The 25865-nt window shown below is 38.2% G+C and overlaps 1 protein-coding gene across 9 annotated transcripts in view; it reads left to right on the forward strand.

Moving 5' to 3' along the window:
• The first annotated feature begins 4905 nt into the window (after positions 1-4905).
• The window catches only part of TRPM1 (transient receptor potential cation channel subfamily M member 1), a 110179-nt gene continuing 89219 nt past the window's right edge, over positions 4906-25865 (forward strand). For 8 of the 9 annotated variants that reach the window (XM_074880291.1, XM_074880293.1, XM_074880292.1 and 5 more), the window contains exon 1: positions 24145-24450. In XM_074880291.1, the coding sequence (XP_074736392.1) occupies positions 24328-24450 (123 nt within the window). In that variant the 5' untranslated portion in view covers positions 24145-24327. Of the gene's footprint in view, positions 5005-6348; positions 6484-18135; positions 18244-24144; positions 24451-25865 lie in introns of those variants that run through there. The other variant, XM_074880300.1, reaches the window with a different exon arrangement.

The raw sequence follows: 25865 nt of genomic DNA on the forward strand, positions 1-25865 counted from the left end.
GGAAGACTAGTTGGGGGGAAATTGATGGGCCGGGGTGGGAGCTGGAACATTCTGAATGACTTACTGGGAATTGGCAAATGCTCTGGAAGACATCTGAAGGCCTGGGGATCTTAACCTATTTAAGTACTTTTTGTCCAGCATCCTGAGCAGTGGTCAGTCATTCTCTGAATCTGTGAACACTATGTCTCTCTTGATAACAATGAACATTCATCTCTCTCTCTCTTTTTCTTTCTTTTTTTTTTTTTTAATTGAGGTAGTTAAAAGCAGAGCCTCAGTCAAAATCTTGCATTTCTTAGGTTAGTCCTAGTTCAACATTATTTAATGCCTGGGTTTGATACTGCTTACAATTGCAGTGAAGCAATTGACTTTTATGGTAGCTATAAATCTCCTTATGTATTTTTCAGAAGTTAATGTAATAATATTAATAGTTTTAAGAGTCTCTTATTACCAGCTGTAAGTCTGATTTTCTAACAAGGTACTGCTAATGGTATTATTCTGGCTTCAGCAGTTTTCTTTGTCTCAGAGCTCCTCAGAGGAGCAGTGGGTTCTTAGCCAGAACTCTTGTTTTGGTCCTGTAAAATGTAGTTTGATTGTAGCAGTAGCTTGATCTTAATAATGTTTATGTGCTTTCTTCATTTATTATTGTCTAGATTTTGCTGCATCAATTACTCTTACATTGCTGACAGCCTAACAGCATACAGTTCAAATAGATCAGTATCCACAACCTGTCTCAACTGATCATGATTACATTACTCTCATTTCAGTTAGTGCAGCATTTCCTTCACCAGCTCATAAAATTTTGATTGTATTAAAAATAAAATTCTCGAAACATTACATTACCTGAAAATTACTTTGAAAAAATATCTTCAGGAGTCTCTTTTGCTGTCTGCTTCTGTGAAAAATAAATTTACATGTCAGAATCTGACTTTATTTATATGTAGCCATAAGAGTTATTGAAGCAAGTAATGTGTAGTCTGTTGGCCACATTTTCTTTCTCTGGATCTTTCAGCCTTTGTTGGTATAATTACACTTCAGCAGTTGCTGTCTAGGTGTATGGCCCAATAGATCAAAGAGGGGAGTAAGATTAAACAGTATGAAGGGCAGGGCTATAGTCAGTTCTGTACAGGAAATACATCTTTTCGAATCATGTTTTCTGACTGAACCTATTACACAGCCTCAACTTCAGTTAGGTAGAGGGAAATAACATTTTTGGATGCTGGTAGCTCCCATTCTCAGAGACTCACTTTAAAGGGCAGTGTTCCAGCAGGAATTTTTTTCAGTTTATCATCTTTAATAACAGCCCTGTGGAAGAGCAGATTAGATTGCACTGTTTGCCAGCATCCTAAGAAAACGTTTACTGTAGCTGAGGATGCAGCCAAGTAGCAAGACCTTTCAGAGAATGTATTACTTCCTCTTCAGTGTTAGAAGCTTCGTCTCATTCTGCAATAGAAAAATCAGGATTCCCTGCAAAGTCAGTTTATTAATCCTCTTCTCTCTCCCATAATCTTCATGTCCTTCTTGAGTCTTGTTCTGGGGCATCAGCAAGATATGTTCTAACCTATTTCTTACTCTTTTTGAGTTGCTGCCAGATCGGTCTAAATGAAATGTGTCACTTCACCTTCCTTTTAGGTGAAGATAGATCCATGGTTTTGCAGTTTAGTAACATCTGGGACTAGTAATTGCTTAAGCAGGGAATTTGTATCCCTGGTAAGCTGTGACTTTGACCATGAAAAGGAAAAATGACTGAAGTACAGAGCCACATTGCCTTCTCCATGTCTCCCTTTATCTTCTATGCTTCTGTGACGAAGGGATAAGCAAAGTACTGATATGAAATCAGTGATTTAAAGTAGGAGAGTAGAGAAGAAACTGCCCGTCATTGTACTTCAGGAAGAACAAATCGCGGAGGGATATTTGATTTGGACAAGAGAAGTTCTTATCAGCTAGTACTGTTAATAGCGGTCTAATCTAGTGGCGGGATGCGATTCACTTTCGCGTGTGTCTAAGCCAAACAAGCGGCTTGCTAGCTCCATCTGCTGGAGCCTGACGTTGTGAGTGATGTAGGGAAGCTTGGCGGGACACGGAGGAAAGCAGTAAAAAAAGGAAACGTGCCTAAACCAGAGGGACTCGGTGTGTGTCATCGAGACTGTGAGAAACCTGATGGGAACATCCATCTCCAGAACACATAACATTTAAAAAATAATTAAAGGTTTGTTTGCGTTTGCATTAATTATGACTTTTCTAGTTGCTTAAGACACACAAAACAACTGAAACCAGTTACATTTAGAACAGTATATAAATCTGTATAATCACAGAATCACAGAATTCAGTATAATGCTGTCTTTTACTTTGGCATGTGCTGCTGTGCAGAAAATGAGGCGCTGAAAGTAGTTTATTCGAGGCTGATAATTACAAAGTAGCTTAATTTGAAATGGTTTCCCAGTTACGGAAACTAAAGCATTGTTTCAAAAGTAGCAGACCACAGAGTAATTTCAGTTATAGGAAGTGTGCTATTCTGTGTAATTTCAGACAAGAACTCAGTGGTTACTGGTGGACTTTGAGACATTTTCCTACAACTGTCTTGTCACCTCTGTGGAAACTCATCTGCCCATCAAATTCTTTCTTCTCACAAAAAAAAGCAAAAGGAAAGGTTTAATTGCAAGGTACTTCTTATCTGGCACTCTGTTCTGCAAAGACTGCTTTGTTCAAGTAATCACTTACCTACAGTTAAGAATGTGATTTTTCTGGTGCAGGTGCTCAATGTGTTTAAGAAAGTCCTTGTTCTTAACTAAATTCTCATGAGACATCCTTTGGAGGAAGACAAGCCAAAAGGGGGACTGTGGCTCATGGGTGTGGTGGTACTTCCCACTGAAAAAAGCCTTAGCTGCTGCTATGACACAGATGTCTCCATATCAGAGAGCTCTTCAGTGTTCTAAAACCAGAAAGGAGGAAGTGAGAAGCCATGGAAAGAATGGCTAAGATGAGAACACATTTTCTTTATTTTCTCTCTCTTTTTTTTTCATGGTTGCACAGATTCCTGCTTGGAAAAGCTGGAAGAAAACTTCTAAAGAATTTATTAATGATTCCAAGTTTCTACATGGCCACTGTATTTTCTAATGGAACCATAAGGAATTTGAATATCAGGAGAGTGTCTAAAGATTAACATCTGTACGTACAATTGCTGCACAATCTAATAGTTTTAACTTTGTAAAGTAGATAGTTGAATGCTACAGACTAACTGAAGGTGGTGAATTGCAAGTTACAGGTTTTGCTGTATGGGCTCTCATAATTAAATCAAAATTTAATTTTCTGAAAGATGTTGATACACCAGATTTACTGAAGATGAGAAATCTGAGGTTGATGAAAATGGGATTACTACTTCATGTATGTGTTTTCTAAATGGATTTCTTTGTGATGCAGTTATGTCCAGTTGCAATATTTTAGTTATTATTTCTTATTTGTAATGAGATATTAGCCAAAAGTATCAGGCAGGGACCAAGATTTCATTAAATATCAAAGACAATCTCTCTGGACTGTATACTAGAAAATGACAATAGAAACTCATCAGTCAGTTGTGCAAGGATGAAGGGAAAGGATCAGAGAACTGTTAAGACTTGGACTAGCTGGAAGCATTATGATCCCCAAACAGCCTATTAATATTTGAACTTAAGCAGGAATGTAAAGCCCTGTAAATGGACAGTTCAAGAAATCATTTTGTAGGAGCTTAAATTTAAAATACTGAAATTAGCTGTGAAGTGGAAAGCTTTAAATGCTGCTTCTCTCCAGGGCTAGTTTCACAGGCAACTCATGTCACATTGTGTTCTTGTGGCTTCCAGAAGGCATCCTATCAATTCAGCCAGATGAGATACGATATTATGTGAGATACTTAGCGCAGGCCACCAAGGAGAATAGGCAGATAGGCAGCCAGCTGCACATCCTATAATGAAATGCAGTAGTAGTTCAGGTGAGTACAGATTAGTCAATGTTACCTGAAGCTAGGTGCCACAATATAGTTTAAGCAATGTACTCCAGGATGGTAGAAGCCAACCTAAACCAAAAATGCCCCATTTAGATCTTTGCCCAAATTTACATAAAATACAAAATTTCCCTTACAGAAGTACAAACAGGTCGTGACGCACAAATCTCGTTACATTCCATGTCTGTGCTCACATATGCCTTGGAGTGTAATGCTTTACTGAATAATGACATTTTCAGCTGTTTCATGAGAGTTGCATTAGGATTGCAGCTAGGTTACTAGGTATTTGTTTCTTTTCAAATAGCAAGGAACATCAAACATGTCTCCAGTCAATACCATTGTTCTTGTTCCTGCTGTAGATGGCAGTTACAGGTGTTAACCCCTCCTAGGATTTGTTCTATTGTTTAGTAATCAGCCTGATTCTAAGTTACATGATTAGAAAAGATTAATTGACCTGCACTCAAAATTGAAAACCAAACACAAACGCTCCTTTTTCTGGCATGGCTTGACCTTCTCCTCTTCTTATAATTGCTGCCATCTGGGGAGTACTATCAACCTGCTGTCATTGATTCTTCAAGTGACAGTTTGGCCTGTGAATGGAAAGGTTGTATGTCTATTGCATACCAGCTAATACTGGAAAAGTAAAACATAACTACCTTGTTTTTTACACTTAAAAGGCTGAAGACTTAAAATTTAATCTTTTTACTCAAAGCTAAATTTTTAGAAACCCTTTACCATATCACTTTCACGATTACCTGTGACACAGCGCTGTCACCTTGGGCAACCAGTAAGTCTCTAATAGGAATAAAGCCTGTAGCAGTCCGTAGCAGCAAACAGGCTTAGTAGAGGGAATTAGGAATTAGCCTTTTCTAATACCCTGAGTAGTCATTTGCCCATCCTCTAGCAGAGCTAAAAGAATGTCTGCATGCTAAGGGCTATGGGGAATACTTTGATTTTAAACTAAACATTACCTTACTATATCTAGCTAACATACATCACAAGGATATGGAGCTTTCTTCAAGTCTGACAAGGTAGGTGTGTCCCTTTTCTATTTTAAGGAAAACAATAAGGTAAATGAGCAGATTAGGTGGAACTGAGAAAAGAAATGTAGTCTTCTTTACCATTGTTTGAGTGGCCATTTGCTTGGGTCAAAGGTCTTTTGAAAGGCAGGATGCTATAAAGGCTCCTTCTACTTTTAGTGAGATGAGAGCAGTCTGAGTTTCTCTCCCAAGTAGTAGTTATCTCTGCCAGTGTGACTTCTGACACTTGAACTTGAAGTCATCCTAAGTAGTTTAAATCTGAGCTATTCTTTTAATACAATAATATTTTTATATACCTGAAATATGTTATCTAAGCAAAGACATTTCTCTTTTTTATTTAGAAGAAGAGAGGGATTCTTCTTCATATCTTCAAAATGAATAATGAAAGTAAATTTTTAGCCATCTGAAACATGCTTGAGGAAAAAGTACAGAGGCACATACATATCTTTTGATATGTACTTGTTAAATGCTTTATCATAGTTCAGGTTTCTTTAGTGCTCATTATACTTGTAGAAGAAACCATTGCTGATACATAGAACAGTAAAAGAAATAGATGATGAATGAAAAATGGCTGATCCTGTAAGCAAGATGCAAGGCAAATATTTGGAATTAACTAATTTTATCTAATTGGTGTTACTTTTGTTGCACGGTCATGATTATCTCTTCAGTCCTTCTTGACCTGAAGCAAAGGGGTAGATTTCTGAATGTTTGCAGTTCATCTCACTTTACCAACCACACTGGAATCTAGTATGGTCACACTTCTTTTGAGATGAACACATAACAGAAAATCATATTAGATCAATACAGTGGCTTTCCTTGTATCTGTATGGATTATGTGGCTGCTGAAATGAAGCTTGGCAGTGGGCTTAGTCACCAGCCAGGCCTTGAGTGGCTCAGATGAGAAACTGCCTACACTTCATTGTTACTGAGATGAGAGCTTGGGAGTTTTGCAGGACTGCATCAGTGCACAGCAGCCAGGAAGCACTAGTGAATATGGATGTAGCAACTCCTTATTTATCAGTCAAACCAAAGAGAGCTTGATGGAAGCAATAAAACCTCAGTCTGTCATGGTTGTATCTGTTTTACTTTGTGAGGACTCACTCTTTTGCTGGGTATTTATGCAACCATGTGTGTTGTAAGTATAAACACACAGCTCAGACATTCTCTTTGCAGCCCTAGCTACCAGTTTCAGGGGTGTCAATGGGAAATTGTTCAAAGCACCTTTCTACTTGAAACTTCCTGTTAATTTTGCTGCAGAAACCTTGCTTGATATACAGTTTTCTGCTAGTAGTGCCAATTTGAATGGTATCAACATGTCCTTAACCCTTTCCTCAGACCACACAAGACTGGAAATTCAAAGTTCAAAAGAAAGTTGTGGGCAAACATAGTTCTTCCGAGAATCCATCTTGCAAGGACGTCTCAGATAAAATGTGGGTTAAGCTAAGGAAGCAAGAGTCGTGCATCCTCAGGGTAAGTGTCTGCAAATGGAGTCAATCAGGGATATAGTCATCAGGAGTAATTGTATATGTATGTGTTTAAAGCTACAAATGGTTGCTTTTCCCATTTTTAGCCAGTTGTCAGACTTCCATCACAACTAATTTAAAACCTTTTATATCAAGCTGAAGCCAAATTTTCATCTTAAAAATACTAATGGTTCTAGTTGCCACGTCACCATGTTTATTCCTTGTTCAATTTGGGGATATTTTTTCATTCACAGTTACAACTACATGTGTCCTGATAAAATAGGCCTTTGACATTCAGTTTCCTGCATTTTATTAGGGAATAATAATCCTGTTAATGGATGCAAAAATATTGCTGCCTTGAATGTGTTTTGTCCTTGTAATACTAATGTTTTTAGCAGAATCTTGTGGGAGTAGCAGGTAGTGAGAAGGTAGTGTACACTTACTTTCTCAATGGGTTTGATTAAAAAGAAAAACCTTAAGCACATGGTGCTACTGATTTAATTATTTTTGGTATGATCCCAGAAAGCTAAGGCAAGGACCCTGTTGACAGCTCAACTGCACAAACACAGAACACAGAGGTGATTAATGCCTGCACATACAAAGAGCTAAATGGAATCATTTGACTGATTTACATCGCAGATATACAACCATGTGATAATTGCTTTATTTTGTCCTTTTGGTTGATTCCCGTTGTATCTGCTTATTCCCTGCTAAAGCAAATGCCAAAATTCTGATTAAAATGTGTGTATGCTGAGAATTACTTGCCTGCAGTGAAACAATATAACAGCAGTTTAGTTTAACAGTAGGCCAAGTCCTGCAGATCCTGGAAAAGCCTAGTTCATATCAACTTCATTAAAGGTGGAATTCAGCCTACTGCTGAGGACTGGCATAAAGCCAGACTATGCTTAACTCTCCCCTAAGTCCTAAAATATGCATTGGTTTTGTTTCTGAACTATGGTAAATTTTATGTGGAGAAATCAGCACCTGTAAGGTATGTAGGATTGGGCCCAGAAAGCTGTAGTAATTGCTAAGGAAAAAAAGAAGGAAAGGAACATGTTCTATTGCACAGCACAAACCACAGTACTTCTTGGTGAACTAGAGTTTCTTCTGGTAGTCAAGAACTTTTCTTCATTTTCTGTCAAATTAGTCTTGGACTTCATTGATTATTTATGAATTTGCTCTCAAGATACTATCTAGTCATAAAATATTTCTTGAAGACTTAATTTCATTGCACTTCTGTTGTCCTGTAACACACGAAGGTGAAATTTCTTGAGGACATGTGGGGAAAGCTTCTTCGAGTAGACTAATAAGCAGGAATATATTGACTGGATATATGTGTATATGTTAATTTTAAATTTTGCTCTTTACCTCTGTTGAGCCAGGAGCTCTTTAGGCAGCATTAGTATGATGGTGACACAGAGACAGGCACTTACTCTTCTGTGCAGGGACCTTGCCATTCCATTGCTTCTGCAGTGGTGACTGCCCAGAGGTTTGCACAGCCTGGTTTTGGTGCCATATATACTATGCCTTCAGTAAAACAGTAACTTTGATGTCAGCTCAGCATCTTGGTTGTTGTGCTTTCACAGGTACAACTGTTAGCCAAGTTATCTGGAGACACTGGGCTGTGATTTTTCCATGATTAGAAAACCAAAGGCACGTGAGGAAACACTGCAAAAACATGTTTTATTTCTGTGTTAATTTTCCCCAGTCTCCCTCTTTCAGTCAGATGTTGATATTTTGATGAAAATTCAAAATAGACATCCTGGAATACATTTTAATTAATAGAAGTGAAGGAGAGACAGAAATGTGCAAAAGGATTGTGAGCAACCTGAACTGAGATGGCAGAACTGACACCTCCTAAAGATATGCAGACTGGTAAATACATTTTCTAGAGAAGAAGTGTGATGTATGCACTAGAAAGGAACTTCCTATGAGGAAGAAAATGCCCCCAGATGGACCTTATTCCCCAGATGCAGATGGACAAATGCCATTACTCTTACTGATTGGGCAAGTAGTGTTTTGATGGTACTCAGCAGGGAACAAACACCCATTTTGTAGTGTGGTGCTCTGGTGATCGCTGTGCAAAGGGACTGATGGCAGGTCAGAAGTGGGCTAGTACATTTGCAATTAAGCCGAGTCACCAGCTGCTGTATTCATGGCCAGAGAAGCACAGTGGTTATGCTGTTCCTTCTCAGAGCTGCCACAGCTCAGAGCTTCCTGTTGCTTGCAGTCTGAATGGAATGTTTCTCTGCCAGCCAAAGGAAGGCTGTCCTGCTGCCTGCAAGGCATCTTTGTGCTGATGTGCAGAATTTCCCTCTTCTGGAAGCTGTCTGCACTGCTTTGCTCAGACAAAAAGTTGACTGCCCAAATGTCAATTAGTAGAGTCTGTAAGAGCCTTTTAGCATAACAGTGTTCTGCTGACGTGAATATACTTTTTTTTTCATCAATCACACAGTATAGTTTAAAGAGCTTTTCCTTTCTGAAGCCATGTTAAGGTCAGTGGTGCAGCAGTAAGTGTGCTAAACATTCATGTAGCTGCAGTCCAGATGGTCTATTCCAGCAAATAGTCATTTTACACTCCTGAGTTTTTCCCAGCTTAGTAAGTAAACACATAGTCTTAGCTGACTGCAAAAGATTAGTTTACTTCAGTGGGCTTAATCTACGACATAGACTAATCTTGATGTGATCCTATTACTGCAAGGTCAGGTGAGACTGTAGTTTTTGATTGTCTTGCTTTTGCTTTGATTGGTCATTTGACTCTAGCATGTGTGTTTTGAAGCAGCTTTTGTCTTTATTGCTGTCTCTGAGACTTTATAGTCAGGAGAGAGAGATGACTAACTCATGATCCCAACTACAAAAATGTCAGGAGATTGACTATGAAAGCAGGAAAAAGAAGTCCTCATGCCGTTATGTATCCTCTTATCAATATCACTTGTTGAAATTTAGGAAGTAGCAGAGAAAATCCACCATCATCTGTCAGATCTCTAGAGATCAGTGTGACATGAGTTGGTCAGCTGGAATTATTACTGTGATAAATGTTCCTAGCAGAATAGAGAACCTGTAACTGAAGGAGCTGGTAAAGGTGGGAATTCTCTGTATAATTGCTTCTGGACAGAGACCTGGGTAATGGGTCTGTCACAGGTGACTTTAATTTGCCTCTCACCATAAGAGGTCATGGCAGGTGGCTGTTAGGTCTAGATGTTGCTGGTAGAGTAGTGATCTGTAGCTGCCCAGAAGCTTTTTGTTTCTAATGATTAACTTGGCACATCTTACCCAACTGAGTGTGAACTGGAGCTAATGTCATAATCAACAGATAAAAGGGATGAGGTGCTCCTGACAGTCTGTGTGTGAGTGCGCACTGTTGTCTTTCTCTAGGATGAGTATTACAGCAACTCCTGTTGGCAATCCCCAGGAAATCAATAAAAATATTACTGGTTCGCCCTATTCTTCTACACAGATTGTCAGCAAAAAGCACAGTTGCATTTTTATCTAGTGCTTGGTAGGCAGATGAGAGCAATGAATTTTTCTCCTAGTTGACTTCTTTAAAATCTCTCTCAATTTAATTAGGTTTCACTACTTTGATGCACATTTCTTAACAAATACCTCTCAGCAGAAGGTAAAACACCACAATCAGAAAACATCCAGTGTAATGCTAAAACTCACTGTAATGTCTCAGGACTCAGTGAGTTAAGCAATGAGAATAAATAGGGACCAGCAATACACTGAGAGGTGCTAAACTCTGCCAGACAAGACCATCTAGGAGATGCTGATTCATTGCTCACTGATGTGTGCTAGATTACAGAGCTGTGTTTCCTGACTGCATAGGTAAATTTAACTGAAATAAAGAGATCTTTAAGTGCTAGAGTTATAGTGCAGAGAAGGGGGATCAATGCTATTATATTTGTACTTCTCCTTCTTTGTTTTTCTGGTGATGTGTGAACTCTGAAATGAGATGTTTGATTTGTGTAGCCGACCCTTTTAAATGAATACCCTTGAAAGTTCAACTGAGGTTTCCCTTTCTTTCTCTTTTGGTAAGTTTCATTAATATCGGCAAAGTACTTTGAACATCTTGCAAAATTTTTGAACTCATTGCTGTGAAGGACTGTGGGCTTGTCAATACAGTTGAGAATGTTGTGAAAATGTAGGGATTGTTTGCTCAAGCACTTTACTAACAATAATCATATTTGCATCTGTCCAAGGACTCCAAATGATTTTACAAATATCAGGGAATTAAGAGTCTTTGCATAGGTTTATATGATTGCTTCTTTTGTTCAGATAGAAAACCCAAAGTTACTAAAGATATGGGGTGACTTGCACATGGCACCATAGAAAATCAGGGCCAGGGCCAGGACAAGATTATCTGGTTCTCAGTTCCTTACTTTACTTCTAAACCTGTTCTACACCTTATGTTTACTTTAGCTTGCAGCTAACTTTTACTTCATATTGTCTTGTTCTCCTTGCATCAAAATGTATTGCATATGCACATTTCTAGGTCTGTTCTAGGTTACAGTTGCCATTGTTACTAACTGGTTTAAATTTATGTATTTTATTTTTCTCATTTGAAAAGCAATTTTCACAATGAGAGCCAACAGTACAGTACAGTTCAGGAAAGGGCACTGGCCAATTAAATTTCTTTTCTTACACAGAGGTTTTTAAACCTCTCCTGGACAATTAATTGCTAATAAACACGGACATTTCAGCATAATTGACCTTTCCCACATGCTAATACAATGTAGAAGGAATTAAATATTCAACATCTTAATGCTTATATTTCTAAAGGGAGACAAAACTGCGTTAGAAAATCCTATTCTTTACCTTCAAGAAAATATATGCTGCAGAATATCCACCAGATGGAGCTGGTGATACTAAAAAAACCCGTTACTTGTGCGTGAGAACCAAGTTGCCAAATGCTGGAGGTAAGAAATATTTACCATTGAAGATACCACATGGATGTGGCACTAGTAACTATGTATGTGGAATGTCACAGTGGAACTCAATGCTGTGAATAAGAGAACTGATACATTAAAAAAGCATCTAATGGAAGTCTATCCTTCCCCCTTTTTAGAACTGATAGCAATTCAGTTATCTCCCAACAAGAAGCAGTTGCTTCCTCTGTCTCAGGAATGATGGAGCACGGTGGGAAGCCTTGTTTCATTATTTAGTATGTTGAATATGAGCAGAGTCCCAGCACACCTGCTGCTCAGACCTTCCTTGTTTACCCAAGCAGGGAGCGGGCTTTTGTCACCAGTTGTAGATGTTGTCTTGTGGTGGGAAGCCAAAATAAGCTACTTCCTTCCAGGGTTACAGACTCACTCTTTCAGTTCTCGGATCAGTGGAGTTTTGTGGGCTAGTATCTGGTGGTGCAGGTTCAAGGCTTCAGTGCTTAACTTGTATTTAAATTACTCATTTTGTTTATGATTTAATTCTTCAGCTCTCTCTTTATCTTCACTATCCTTTTAAGTCCTCTGTTACTAGGTAAGAGACATTCTTTCAGCCTTCATTTTAGTTGTTGGTAGATATGGAGATGTTTTGGATTTATTTAAGTAGCTTTGTTTGAGATCACAGTATCTCATTGAAAAAGATGGTATACTGAATACTGAAACAATGACAATTTTTTGCTCAGCTGAATGAAAAAGAAAACTCTTGTTACTGTCATGAGATCCTATCCTCATTGAAATCTCTGTCAAAACCCCATTTGCTTTTAAGATTGTGAGGCTGAAGCTGACTGCTGTCTGTGTTTATACAGTGTACATTAAAGTCACCTTGCATGAATCTCATTTTCAGTGGGGGGTCACCACCAGTGGCAATGGTTCTACTTCTGAAATCAGTCCTTTTTTGCATTTTGGATCTAGGCTCACCCTGCTCACACCCACAAGGCCCCCAGCATCTTTCCAGTCTGCCCAGCACAATGAACTCTTGGTGCTCCCCTGTCACCGCAGTTTGTTGTTGCAATAACAGGGCTAGCATTCCATTTTTATTACAGAGCAAAAGTAACTGTATTAATGTACAGACAGTTTCAGCCATGTTTTAGGCATAGGAGAAAAACATTTAAAACTGTATTTAACAGGAAGTATTTAAAGACATTTTATTTACCACATCTAACTGTTTGAGCATAAACAGCGTGCTTGGAAAATAATGAAAATATAGGGAAAATGAAGAAAAATCTTGACCTGATTATTCAGGCAAACTGATTGTAATGGTCATCCAGGGTGAATACTCTGTTAGTACTTTTTATCATTTGTCAGTCCAGGCTAATAGGTATTTTAATTAACTACAAGGAAGTGCTGTGTCACATAGAAAAGTCTGAGTCCAGCAAAAAGTCCTTGCTCAGGGTTGATGATGCACAGAAAATGGAGAAGGTTGCAGCAAAGCTGGTCTGTAAAATAATCACATAAAGTGCAGTGTAATCCTGTCTGTCATCTAATTTATTGTATTACTACAACTGTGAGGACTGGAAAGAGTTCTGGTTTTCTATCTATCTAAAAGGAAAGTTACTTATAAGTGTGCTGAGACTGAATAAACATCATTGTAATTAATTTGTTGTCATTATCCTTAAAGTAGACATGAAATCCTAGAATGTTTTTGAAGACTCAGCTTTGTATCCAGAGTAACATAGGGCAATATGACTGAGCTGCTGGCACACTTACGTTGTTCCATACCAATTACTGAGGATCTCCAGCTCTGCGTGGCCTGTATTCTCTAAACTGCTGGACCGAATTCAGGTTCTTATAATTCTTTTCCAAGCTTCTTCTCTTTAATTCTTTGCATACTACTAAAGGCAAGGGAACTAGAAATTCGTCTGGTCCAAGGATGACAGGCTACCTGTGCTTCTTCCAAAGTAACCGGGCAGATACAGGTCCTGAATTCATCAATTCCAGAGCTAAATTCTACACATAGGAGAGGAAGGAGGTTTTTACTTGTTACAGCAATTGTAATCATGCTATATAATTTGCATGTTAGGTTGCTATCCAAGATCTAGTGACATTTCTCACCTGTTTCCACCAGTATCTGTTATGGACAACTTAATATTGTGTTGAATTGGGCTTTGAAGACAAAAAAAATAAATAATAAATTGCTTTGCTTCTTACAATGAATGAAAGCCCATAAACTATCTACTTGTTGTTCACCTAGATGAGTTTTTAACCCACTAGTGATGCCATTGGCTAGAGAAATATTGTTTGTAAGTACAAATTTTTCTCCACAGAGGTAACTTCAGTATTTTTTGAAACTTTTTTTTGGAAACATTCCTACTTTCCTCACAAAACTGAAACTCAGTAGTTTTACTGAAAATGTTGCTTTTATGGAAACTCAGATTTTGCATTCTTATTTCTTGTGTACAGTAATAGCCAAATACTGCATCATAATTTTTTTTTTAAATGGAAGATAGTTAATCAGTTCCACCAGTGCTACTGCATTCTCAGGTTCATGAGAAACTAACTGGGCCTGGGTTTAGTTCTACTAATACTTGCATTAAACCCCCAAACCTCAAATTTCCAACATGTGCCTTGTAACTTACACAAATTTATTCAGATGAGGATCTATCTCCATTTCTTATTTCAATATGGAAATGCTTTATTTATGTAGCTGATTGGAGAATTGACAAGTAAAACAGGTTTTAGTCAAAAAGCATCGGCTTATCAAAACTGAAATAATTCACAGTAACTGTGTTTTTATAAACTTGAAAATAAATATTGCTATCTTTAAAAAGTTTGTAAGGAGAGGGACAAAAAGACAAAATTGTTCTAAACTACAGTTGCCTTTCTGAGATAGGGATTTATTATCCCATTTTCCTGATTTGAGCTGACTGAGGTCATACAGTACATTTTGAAAACAGCAGTTCATGGCAAAGTACCCGTGTTCCTTATGTGAATTATTTGGAACCTTGGTACCAGTTTAGTAGCTAAGTGCTCAAGCCAAGAACCAAGCGTTATGGAGAATGAGGTTCTTTCCACTGTCTCAGTACTATTCTGTACCTATTCATATGAAAGTTGAAGCAATGAGTAGACCTGGAGAAATAATTTAAAATTATCTTTTCCCCTTCTTTTACCGACAAAACAATTTGAAAACTCTACACTACATTCAATCTTTGGCTCATTAGTAAAGCTGAAACAATAATTAGTTTGCTTTCATAAAAGCACAGAGCAATGAAACACTGCCATTCTAAACAATAAAACCAAGAGTAAAACATCACAGCCAGTGTTTTAGGCTTTGCACAGGTGAAACAGGATTTATCCTAAGTGAAGGCCTGAAGGATCTGTAGTAACTTAGCATCTAAATTCAGTATTCAAACTGAATCACTGCTTTATTTTAAAAGGCTTTGCTGGTTCTTTTTTAGTGTCCCTAGTTACGAAGTTTAATCTGCATACAATATTTTTTTATTATTATCTTCGTAGTCCCATTTTTAGAATTCAGGTTTTACCTCCCCATCTTTTAAAGAAACAGAAGTCAACAAATCTATTTTCTTTCCCTTTTCTTAGCTTGGAAGACCTAGCCATTTGCAGAATCCTAGGATGAGACAAGGAAGTGGTTAGAGCCGCCCCCAAGCTGATTCTAGATATGCCCCCAGCTCTTTCAGCTTGGTTGGAAACTGAACATGTGATGTAGTAGTGAAGGGGTCCACTGTCCTGTTTTCAGCTCTGCTTTTTTGAGAATGGCAGTAAGATGTCACTAGCTCTCTAATTGTATTAGCAGGCAATTTGCATGTGAAGTAAATTACTGTACATGGGGATGTGGCATACAATATGCCATCAGGGCCTGAATTTTCAAAACTACCCATTAACCATGGTCTAGATCCTCACAAATGCCCACTGAGATTAATTTAGATAGTCTTATATGCTGGATAAGGACCTTTATCTGCTTCAGTTTGTGAAAAGTCATTTAAGGCAACAAGAATTTAAATTGAAGAAATGTGGCAGCTCCCATTTGTTATCATAGGAGCTGTTGCTTGTTCAGCATTTTTCAGAATTAGGTCAGGGACTGTCTGAGCTTGAGCAACCAAAATTGCTGAGTTTCTTATCAATATTTGAACCTTTAACCAATTATACTGTTTCTTATCTGTAAAATTATGAGTTGGATTTCTGTTATTAGTTATCTGGGTAATATTTATAGAAAAAAAAGAGACCCCAAGCAGAAAGTTATATTGATGTGCAAAGTATGGGTCCATTATTCTTTTCATGGAAGGCATTATCTGGTGCCTTCCTGACCTGTGGTGCATATCCACTACTATGAGTAAAAGTGTAATTAATGGATAAGGAAATGTGCAGTCCAGTCAAGCTGGAAGCTGTGACTGGTTTTCTCCTGGTAATCAACACTGGCATTAGTGATACAGTGCGGGGGGGGATGGGGGACCAAAAACCCAACCAAAAAAAAAAAAGTGATGTGTCACACTTGGAGGTCCTTCTTATTTTTTACATCACACAGATACAAACAAGTAATTTGGCTTTCCTGTGCCTCAGCTGCTTCCTTATTTGTTAGAGATGAGAATGCTTCCTTGCTTCCTAAGGGTGTTGAAGTTTAGGTTTTTAATGCTCGAGTCACTTGAATCTTAGGATGGAAGGTGCTATAGAAATAGCTACTGAATTCTAGGCAATACAATCTAAGTATAATACACTGTATATCAGGCAGGAACAAATGAATGCAAATAATATTTTGTGCTGTCCTCAGCCATTGTTTTCTTGTACTGCTATTTCTTTCATCCCAGGTAGTTTCAAACCAGGGAAAGAAACCAACTCATTTAGTTTTATTAATCATATATGAAGTCACTGCTAATAGTAACTAGAGCTTCTTGTGGTATTGTTTGAAAGCACATGGATGTCAAACATGCAGTGCTGGACAAATTCATCTGTAAAAATGCTCTCCTGACACCATTTTCTGTGACGTAAGGTATTCTTCATTTCCACTTCTCATGTAACACACCTACTCACTTAGACGGAAGCTGATTGTACTTTAAATTGCCATGTGACCCAATGTGCTTCCAAACCCTCTGAAAACTAGCTCTCTGCTTGTACAAGCAGCCTTTAATGTACTTTGGAGGTTACTTAGGGAAAAGGAGCCACAGAGCTGCAAGAGAAAAACTCATGGTGTTCTTCTGTGATCAAATTAAGCCCATGCAGCCACAGGCTGCTCCACTGTTAGTGCTAGTGATCACGTAGCCTCGTGGAAAATTGTTAACAGCTGACAAGTAGCCCTGTCTGTGCAAGAAGTCTTATGGTTGAGCCTGCAGTTGTTAAATGGACTTCTGCATGTTGTAGAACTGTTCTTTTGATGTCTCTAAGGATGCTGTATTAAGATAGCAGGCTCTAAGATACACCCCCCACCACAAATTTCAGACTCCAAGTTATCCTGCTGTGCTTCAGTTCAGTGCAGTAATTCTAAACTGCTGAGATGAACACATTTTTTTAATTTTTAACTTTCAGTTTGAATATATCTTTGTAGGTACAATGCTGTGATACAGAAGGGGCTGATAGAGTGTAACACCTTCGTTGTGTACCGGGTGCACTGGTAGGAAATTTGCAGCAATACCAAGGCAGGGTGTGGGGCGGGTGTGTTCCTCCAACAAGCTGGACGAATAGACCAATACAAACTTAATAAAACTTTACTAAGGCAAATGCAAAGCCGACGCATTAGTAGGACCTGGAATCCCAGTGAACAGCAATTGAAGATGAGTCAGAAGTGTGCCCTTGTAGTTATGAAGGCTGTGTATTGTGCTGTATCAGGAAGAGGGAAATGCTTATTCCCTCTGTTTGGCGCTCATGAGATTGCATCTGGAGTCCTGCCTTCATTTTGGGGCCCCCTTAGTACAAGAGAGATTGAAAAATGTGTCAGTGGGGGGCCATCAGGATGATTAGGGTATGGAAGCACCTGATGTAAAGATAGGCTAGAAGAGCTGGATTTGTTCAGCCTGGAGAGGAGAAGGTTAAGGAGGAATTTAGTTGCAGTCTTCCACTAAGTAAAGGAGTGTTACAGAGATAATGGAGCCAGATTCTTCTCAGAGGTGCAGAAGCAAGCAACAATGGCAGTAATTTGCAGCAAGAGAAATTTCAAAGGGACATAAGAAAACAATTCCTTACAGTGAGGAATGGTTGAGTGCTGGAGCAGGTTGCCCAGAGGACTGGAAACACTGTCCTTGGAGGTTTTCAGCATTCAACTGGACAAAGCCCAACTTAATTTTTTTCTCTGATTCTACGGTAGAGAAGCTGATGGTGGATTTCTGCAGGTTCTAGTCCCTAGGCAGGTTATGGAAATAGGATTACTGGTGTGTGTTTTGTTATTTATGTGATCAGTACAGATTATTTCAAATATGTGAGGGTGGTAACATAGGCACCAATTTTCAGGCTCACTGGCACAAACAGAAGGTATTTCTTTACCTTTTCTGTCCGCATGTCTCATGATCTGCTCAATTTCACTTTAAACCTGCTTTTTTTCTTGCAAGAGGAGAGAGGGGACAGACAGTTGCTAAATAACAAAGACTGTTTGAATCGGTAAACAGACAATGCTGAAGTAAAAGTACCACAAAGTGGCCTACAGTCCTCTTCTGAGTTTAAGTGTGGAATTGACTAAATGAAACTTCTTTTCTGTGGATGTCACCTGCCAGTTACACGCTGTCTGAGTTTTGTTGTGTAAACTGTTACATTTTTAATCCAAATATGCTTTTGCCTAGGTTACTACAGCATTGCTTTGAGGATACGTGGTTTACAGAAAAAGAAGTCAGCTTTCTTCGCCCAGCAGACAGCAGTCCCCAGTGACCTACAGTGTGCTCATTCTCATGGTAGGTAACCAGCACTGAACAATATTCTGTCTGCATTTCATTTCAGGCATAGAAACTAAAGAATCAAGAACTGTTGAAGTACGTAATGCCTAAGACCTATAACTGAGATAAAACAATAATGTACTACAGTCTATAACTGGAGTGTGAAGTGTCAAAGGGAAGACACGGTGCTCCACCAGTATTGCTGTACACAGGCAGTTTTAAATAGAGTTCTGTAGGAATGGTGTAAAGTTCTCCAAATGCTCTTCATTATTTGAGTTGCACCTATTCAGACCTAAGAAAGATGTCAAGCTCTGTATTCCAAAATTATAAAGCTTCTTTTTGAAGATAAGAAATGCACTTTGCCTGGAAAGTTATCATACTGCCGAGTTTAAACATCATGATTTCATGAACTGTTCAAGCTTCTTCAGAACCTGAAAATGTATTCTTCTGTATTTTTTTCCTCTGTCTTTAGTGACATATAGCTTTGGAATTTTCTGTTTGGCTGGTTTGATTTCTGTTTCTCCTCATAACTCCATAAACTTACCCATCGTTTAAATCTCATTCATGTTAATAGTAAAGCCAGAAATTATAGCCCTGGATTTAATGTGTAAAAACAGCCTTTTAGTCTGCACCTAATGTGATCAACTGTCCAAAGATAGTGTTTTTTTTAAAAAAAAGAAAGAAAAAGTGGTTTGTAAGCTGAATGGCACTAGTTATAGTAGAGCTTGTGATAAAACCAGTTATTCGATGTTTGTGTAATTTTTGATCCACCAGTGTCTGTCTGATCTTCTGGACCTCAATACCTTTCTCTCTACATTGGTACTAAGTTATCATAACACTCCTACTATGGAGTGTTATCACTGCCTGTTCTGCATTTATATTGATAAATGCTGTATTTATTGTCATTAGATTCTCCCTTCCTTCCTTCCTCCATACCTTCCTATCTTTCTTTTTAAGTGTTACAAATTTGAAAGTACTTGTAGCACAAATGGAGAAGCACTCAAAAGAACAATAAGGAAAAATGTAAAACCTAATTCTTTAGCTCTTGGTAAAGAGAGGGAAGAAAACTATAAAATATCAGGGGAAGAAAGTGGTGGGTTTTTTCTAAAAGTGATAGACTTTGTAATGGACTATGGCGTTGTAGTGTAGCATTTTGTTTCTTTTGGCTAATAATGAGACCTAGAAGTTGTTTCATAGCTTTCTGTTCATGACATAAAAATAATGTACTGCTTCTGTGATCTGCGTGATTCATGACCAGTGCATCTGAATGTGGGGAGTGGAGAAGGCTGGAAAATGTTCAGTGTGAGGAAATGAGAAAAGGCAAGTGCAACGCGGTTACTAGACCACTGAGAAGCCGGTGTAATCAAACAGTAGTAGTTCTTCAAATGTTAAACATTTTTGTTTTCACAGTTTGAAGTATGCAACACTTCAGAATGAGGAGCATTCGTGTTTACAGTTTTGGTTCCATGCTGTTCTTTCAAAAGTGAATCTACTGCTGCATAATTGTCTGATTTGGAAAGCAAAGCACTTCATCAGTAGTCAGGAAACTTGTTGCTCCTTTCCTTTATCTTGACTATAAAATGTTAACCCAGTTTCATTCTGCTCCAGCTCATTTCAGATAGGCCCTCCATCATCTGCTTTGGAGGTTATTGTACAAAACTATGAGATGTTAGTCTGATTTCCTGCAGCTTTTTATGTACTACAATGAGAGAAAAACAGTTTGGAAGAGTCTGGGGTTTTGAAAGTTAAAATATGTTAAATAGCTGAACTGGCTCTCTGAAGCTAGCCAACTTGTAGAGAGTGCGTAAATGGATTAACAGGATTAAACCATCTTGAAGAGTAATTTTGACATTTCCATTTGTTTTCAGTTTGGGAGAGTTACAAACTTGAAAGTACTTGTAGCAGGGTTATCCTGCCAGTAACAGAATAATATGTGAGTTTCTGAAGAGTTGAAAGACTTCAGAATGATAATAGTTTGTAGCCCCATAGTGATTTCGGACAATCCTGGTGTATGCTCATGTCCTTATGCAGGAAAATTTTTGTTGAATTGGAAGATGGATTTGCTTACACTTGTTGGGGTGTTTTGGTAGCAAGCACAACGTAACTGATTATGACTACCTTGGAATAAGCCTTTTTGGAAAAGCATTGATGCAGCACCGAGCACAATACCAGCAGCTCCTGTTCTTAGCCTAATAAATGAATACCCTGAATGGAATGTAGGGATTTTTTTAGTTAAGCACACGAGTGTTTAAATTTTCTTATTGTTTCACAAATGTCAAAGGACACCGACATACATTTTTTACAGAAAATATTCTTTTAAGACATCCCACTAAAAAGAAGAAAAAGTGCTTTTAGTTTTTGTTTTATAATCCATTGTCTGTGAAAGAAACGTGTTTAGTTTAATACTCGTATTAAATGCAAAGTGAAGGAAGGCCTAATTCTACATGCCTTTTACATTTAAATCTTTATGCCAGTGTAAGCCTATCTTACCCCAGTCTGTCTGTGTAAATAAAGTTCATCGGATTATGCAGTACTGCTTTCCATATTTAGTTCTGACTACTAAAGTGAGTGGAAACATTTCGACTGACGTGGTGGACTATAGTTCAAAACTTTAAATCTATCACTTTTTTTAAAAAACTGACATCAGACATCTCTGATGTGATGTCATAGAATAGCTTTGATCATGAGCAGTAAGAGCAATTTAGTCCATTTTAGACTTTCTATAGGCTGAAACAACTACAGCTGTCTTTAACCAAACTATTCACTTTTTAAAAAACACATTGGATAGGACCTTTGAGGCATGGATCTTTCCATGACTGCAGATGTTAAATTTCCATGGCATGGTATCTATAGGATAGACAGGTACTTATGTCTTACATAGTAAATTACTTTTGTGTACTTTGAAATGCATGCACCCTACAGTTCCCAGGGAGCAGGCTGTCACGGGCCTTGAAGGTGATCTTGCAAATGGAGTGTGCCTGCACTCCACTTGCTGTTTTGTGGGGCTGTATAGTCCTGGGTTTTTCATAATCTAGGTTTGACCAATTTGATTTTATTGCAAAATATGGAGAGTGACAGACAGATGTGTCCTTTCATGTCATGGATTGTTCAGTTTCAGAACCAGTTTAAGGGTCTTTTACTTCCATACTGTGCCAGATACTTATTCGTTGTCAACTGCATTCTGTGGTAAGAGATTACGACCCTTTCCTCGCCTAGTGCTGATTTAAACCATATGGTTACACAGATCTGGTTTAGACCACACAAACCAGTGAAACAGCTCAAATTCTGAAGTAGAAAACTCCAAAGTGAGACAGGAACCTTCAGTAACAACATTTGTTTAAAAGCTTTCCTAATGTGAGATTGCACTCCTAAAACCACAAGTTCTTTTGGAAAATCAATTAAGCTTGTGCTTCTAAATCACGGAGCTGTTGAAAGTGCAGCATGGTGCATGTTTCTGGTCCCCTAGAATAGTGGAAACATCCCATGAAGTGTTATATAAACACAGTGGGGACAAGAACATCAGCAGAACTTATTTGCCTGATTTTTCAACTGGGGTTAGTATTCAGCAGCTTCTGTTGCATTGATTAGTGGAAGGCTTTCATCCGGCTCTTGGATGCGAACATCTCCTGGGTACTGATGACTTGTGAAAATCCAGCGTGGTGCTTAAAATATACCAAAAACAGTTACAGGGAGCTCAGATAAAAGTCTTAGAATCACATGTCCAAAAGGACTGAGTTAATGAATTCCGTATTCACATTCTACATTGTGTCTTGGAGAACAGATTTGTATTCCGAATTTCTGCTTTCTGAAAAGCATGTCCCAATTTTCGTCCTTTAACAAAATACTGTTAGTCACCCCTTCTGAGTAATGCAGCTCATCCTTTCGGGGAATTGCACTGTCATAACATGATGCCTTTTTGTGAGATGACATCACAAATAGTGACTAGGATGCACCTCTGTTTCATTCATTGCATTCAGACATGTGTTTTGGCTAAGGAACTGTGCAAAAGAGCCTTGAATATTCTTTTTGTTCCTTGACAGCATTCACATTGGATTTGTTTAAACTACAATATAAAACAAAAATGTTCAGCATGTGCTATTATCTGAATGTCTTTCAGCTTTGTTCATATTATCAAATAAGATGCTAGATCAGGAGGACATATTCTCAGCTCATTAAATCTGTCAGTGTGGATAGAAGTGACTGCCGTAATAGCTACCACCATTTAAGAGTATGTCCTAGAAAGTAGAGATGACTTTTGTAGATAAAAAAGGCAGAATTGGGCAAATCAAATTCTGGTATAGATAGAAGTATTTTAATTTGTTTCAAAGATCATAATAGTTTAAACTCACAACAGGGTAGTTTTTGACCCCTGCAGTAATTGTAATGTTTTGCTGCTAACTGACCAGATATAATGAAGAGACCCTTTTGGAGTGCGGGTGTACGTGGAATTTATGAGGCACTACTTTGTAAAGTAGCTTGTCTGATCACAACTCCCTTTAGGATTATTCTGTCCATGCTCTATTAGCTTATTGTCTTTGCCAGATTTTTATATTCCATTTGCCAGCTTCTACCTCAGCCTTGTTCACTTCAGCCAAGCCATGTCTTAAAACAACATCAAACAACAGCTGCTGTGAAAAGTCTTGTCAGAAATGCTAATTTTACCTTTCTTGGTTTTGCCTAGGTTTAATGAATGGTTAGAAAGGAAGACCTCTTTTGTGACCCTTTAGTGTCCATGCCCTCTACATTCCATTAACCTGATCCCACAAACTGTTTGCTCTAATATAATAGAAGTGTTTCTCCTGCAGAGCATGGAACTTTTACTCTCCCATTTCCCAATACAACTTTAAGTATGTTGTAAGTTGTCAGCTACTTATCCCTTGCCTGGGAAACTTCACTTTCTTGATTATGAGTGTGCTGACCAGAACAACAAAATCGGTGCATCTCCATCTATCAGCCTCTTCCACTTTTTGTTTTGTTTTCTTTTAGGTTTTCAACACAATTTTCTCTGTCTCCTCTAACCAGCTGCAAGCAGGCACCCAGTTTATTGAGGGACAAAGAGGTGAACCTAAAAAAAAGTAAATAAGTAAATGAATAAAAAGTGTGACTGTATAACTAAATCCTGTAAATTAGTGGTGTTTCTAACTTACCTCACAGTTATAAATCAGCAGTCCGTGTGTATATTTCTGAAACATAGCTCTAGTTTCTCTGTGCTCTCATCCGTTTCTTTTCTAAACCGAGCTCTCTAACAGATTCCTGGCTCATGTCTGAGAAGGCTAGTCTTCTGGAGCCAACTAGATATTTCCTAGTCAATAATAATTTTGTTGTTCTTTTAAAGCACCTTGTCTCTTCCTCATTTCTTTGTTATTCTCTCCTAACTGCCTCCTTTTGCTTTCATTCTGCATGTTTAAGCAGAATAGTATGAAATAGATGAATTGAGATATTAATAAGACTTCATGAAGATAATACACACCGCGCCTTATTTGCCACAACCCCTGTTCCCTGATCAATTAGAATCTAACTTGTGATCTTATGGGTTGTTTGCTTTTAAAACCTTGCCTCTCTCATCCTGAGACCTGCTGTAGGTACACTCGCCATCAGCAGTTATCCTTTAGAATTCCACCAGGCCTCTAACCCATAGTCTGCTGAGGACCATCTGCTCTTTTCATGTGCCTTTCTACTGATACCAAAATAATTTCCATCTGACTGCCCTGTGCTTTGCACAAATAAAAACCTTTCGGGCTGCTGCTTCTAAAGTAGATTTACCTTCAATCACCATTTATTAAATCTCTGTCCATTAAAAACCATAGCTTGCAGAAGCTGTGTGCATTAAGCCTGATTATAGAGTCAGTAGAGAAGAGGGAGGGGGACAGCAGTTTGTATCAGTGTATTGCCTTGTTTTTCTACTTGTCTAGCTGGCTGGTAACACTTGTGACAGGGTGCATATCAGAACAGGAGTCTCATTTGGCTTTGATTTTGTTTTGTGCATCTGTCTCTTTTTTTGTTTAAGCTGTAACTTAATGATTGTTGGTTTCAGGAAAAAAACTGCTCAGAGTACATGACTAAAATCAGAGTTTTCTTTGGTGCTGGGGTACTAAGTCCTTTATGGAGGGTAAGAGTCAGGGCATTAAGAAAGGAAGAGGAGGAAAGTTCACAGATTCCTTACGGAGGATGAGTGGCTCCTTCAAACGCACTTCATTTAAGGGCTCAGCATGTGGATCACAAAAGGTAAGTCTGCAATTACCCAAATAGTCTGAGGGAAACTACTGGAGACACTGTTTGCCCCCCACTATTTTTGTTTTTAAGAGCTGGTACTGTTATGAATGAGAGCAATTCTCTTTCCTTCTGTGCTCTCTTAAGTCTTAGAGGTATCAGTCATGTTCATTGCACAGGTTCTGGCAATGAATCTTATTCCTATTATGGGAGTTCTTTCACAAGCACACTGTCTTAAGGATCTTTGGGTTAAATATCACCAAACAGGGCTAGCCTGTAATTATTCCTGTCCATAGTCAAAATCATATTTTGATGACTATTGATACTTAGTGTTCATGCCAAATTCAGATGCAGTGAGAAGACTGATGGGATATATAAAGGATTTTGATGTGATTCACTGAACATATACGGCAAACAGATTCTACAAGAAATACAGTTTGTGGTTGATTTTGTGCTGTGCAGTATATGAATGAAAAAGACAAGGGGGAGAATGAAGACATAAGCTCTCACTCTGTTGTCATAAGCTTGCATGTTGTAGATGAATATTAAGAATCTGTTTCTTAATTCAGTTTTCAGCTGTGAAGGGAATTTAAATACATCTTTTGTCCATGGATTGATAGATTCATTTGGAACAAATATAGACTAACTTCAGCTCAGGATTTCTTAGATTCCAGCTCAACTGACCTTTTTTGAACTGACTCCATTCAAATAATGAGAAATAGTTTTTATGTTCTCCTCCAACCCTCTTACCTCTAATTTCTGCTGATCACCACAATGTTACAGTCAGATTCAAATTAAAGGGATGAAAGGAAGTCAGAAGAAACATAACTGAGAGAAAAATATGTGGCAGCATCTTGGAGGAAATTTTAATCATTGACACACAGGCAACTAAGTGTGTATTAAAATGTTTACTTTTTAAAAAAGATTGTTCTACATGATGTGAAATATTGGTCATGGTTATCTGTGAATGCAAGTAAGAATATGTCTAGGTTTGGGGGACTTCTTCAGCTGAGATTGATGGGCAAGGGCTTTCACCAGGTGAATTGCAAGTACTATCTAGGGATAGCCGTTTACAGTGATGTTTTTTTATGTAATAACTGGGGACCCTGGCCCTTTTCTCTGCTAAAGAGATTGTCAAGTTGCATGTATTGCCCATCTTACAGGCCCTATTACAGACATTGAGTGCTAGGTGAAAAAAACAAATTAATATTTCTGCTGTAATGTCCCTGTCACCAGGGCAAAGCCTAAATACTTATAAGAGAAATGGAAGGCTCTAAAGCATTTGCGGTGGGTTCAGGTTTTTTTCTCCTCTGGTAGATATAAAGCGGAGTGGCATATTGAAATGTCAGCTAATACTTGGCAACAGTGTTGCTTTGTGTAACTTTTGCCATTACTTGCACAGTTGCTTCTTAGGTGCCTTATGGCTGTAT

This window comes from Strix uralensis, chromosome 11 (assembly GCF_047716275.1).
Source record: "Strix uralensis isolate ZFMK-TIS-50842 chromosome 11, bStrUra1, whole genome shotgun sequence".
NCBI classification, from domain to species: Eukaryota; Metazoa; Chordata; class Aves; order Strigiformes; family Strigidae; genus Strix; species Strix uralensis.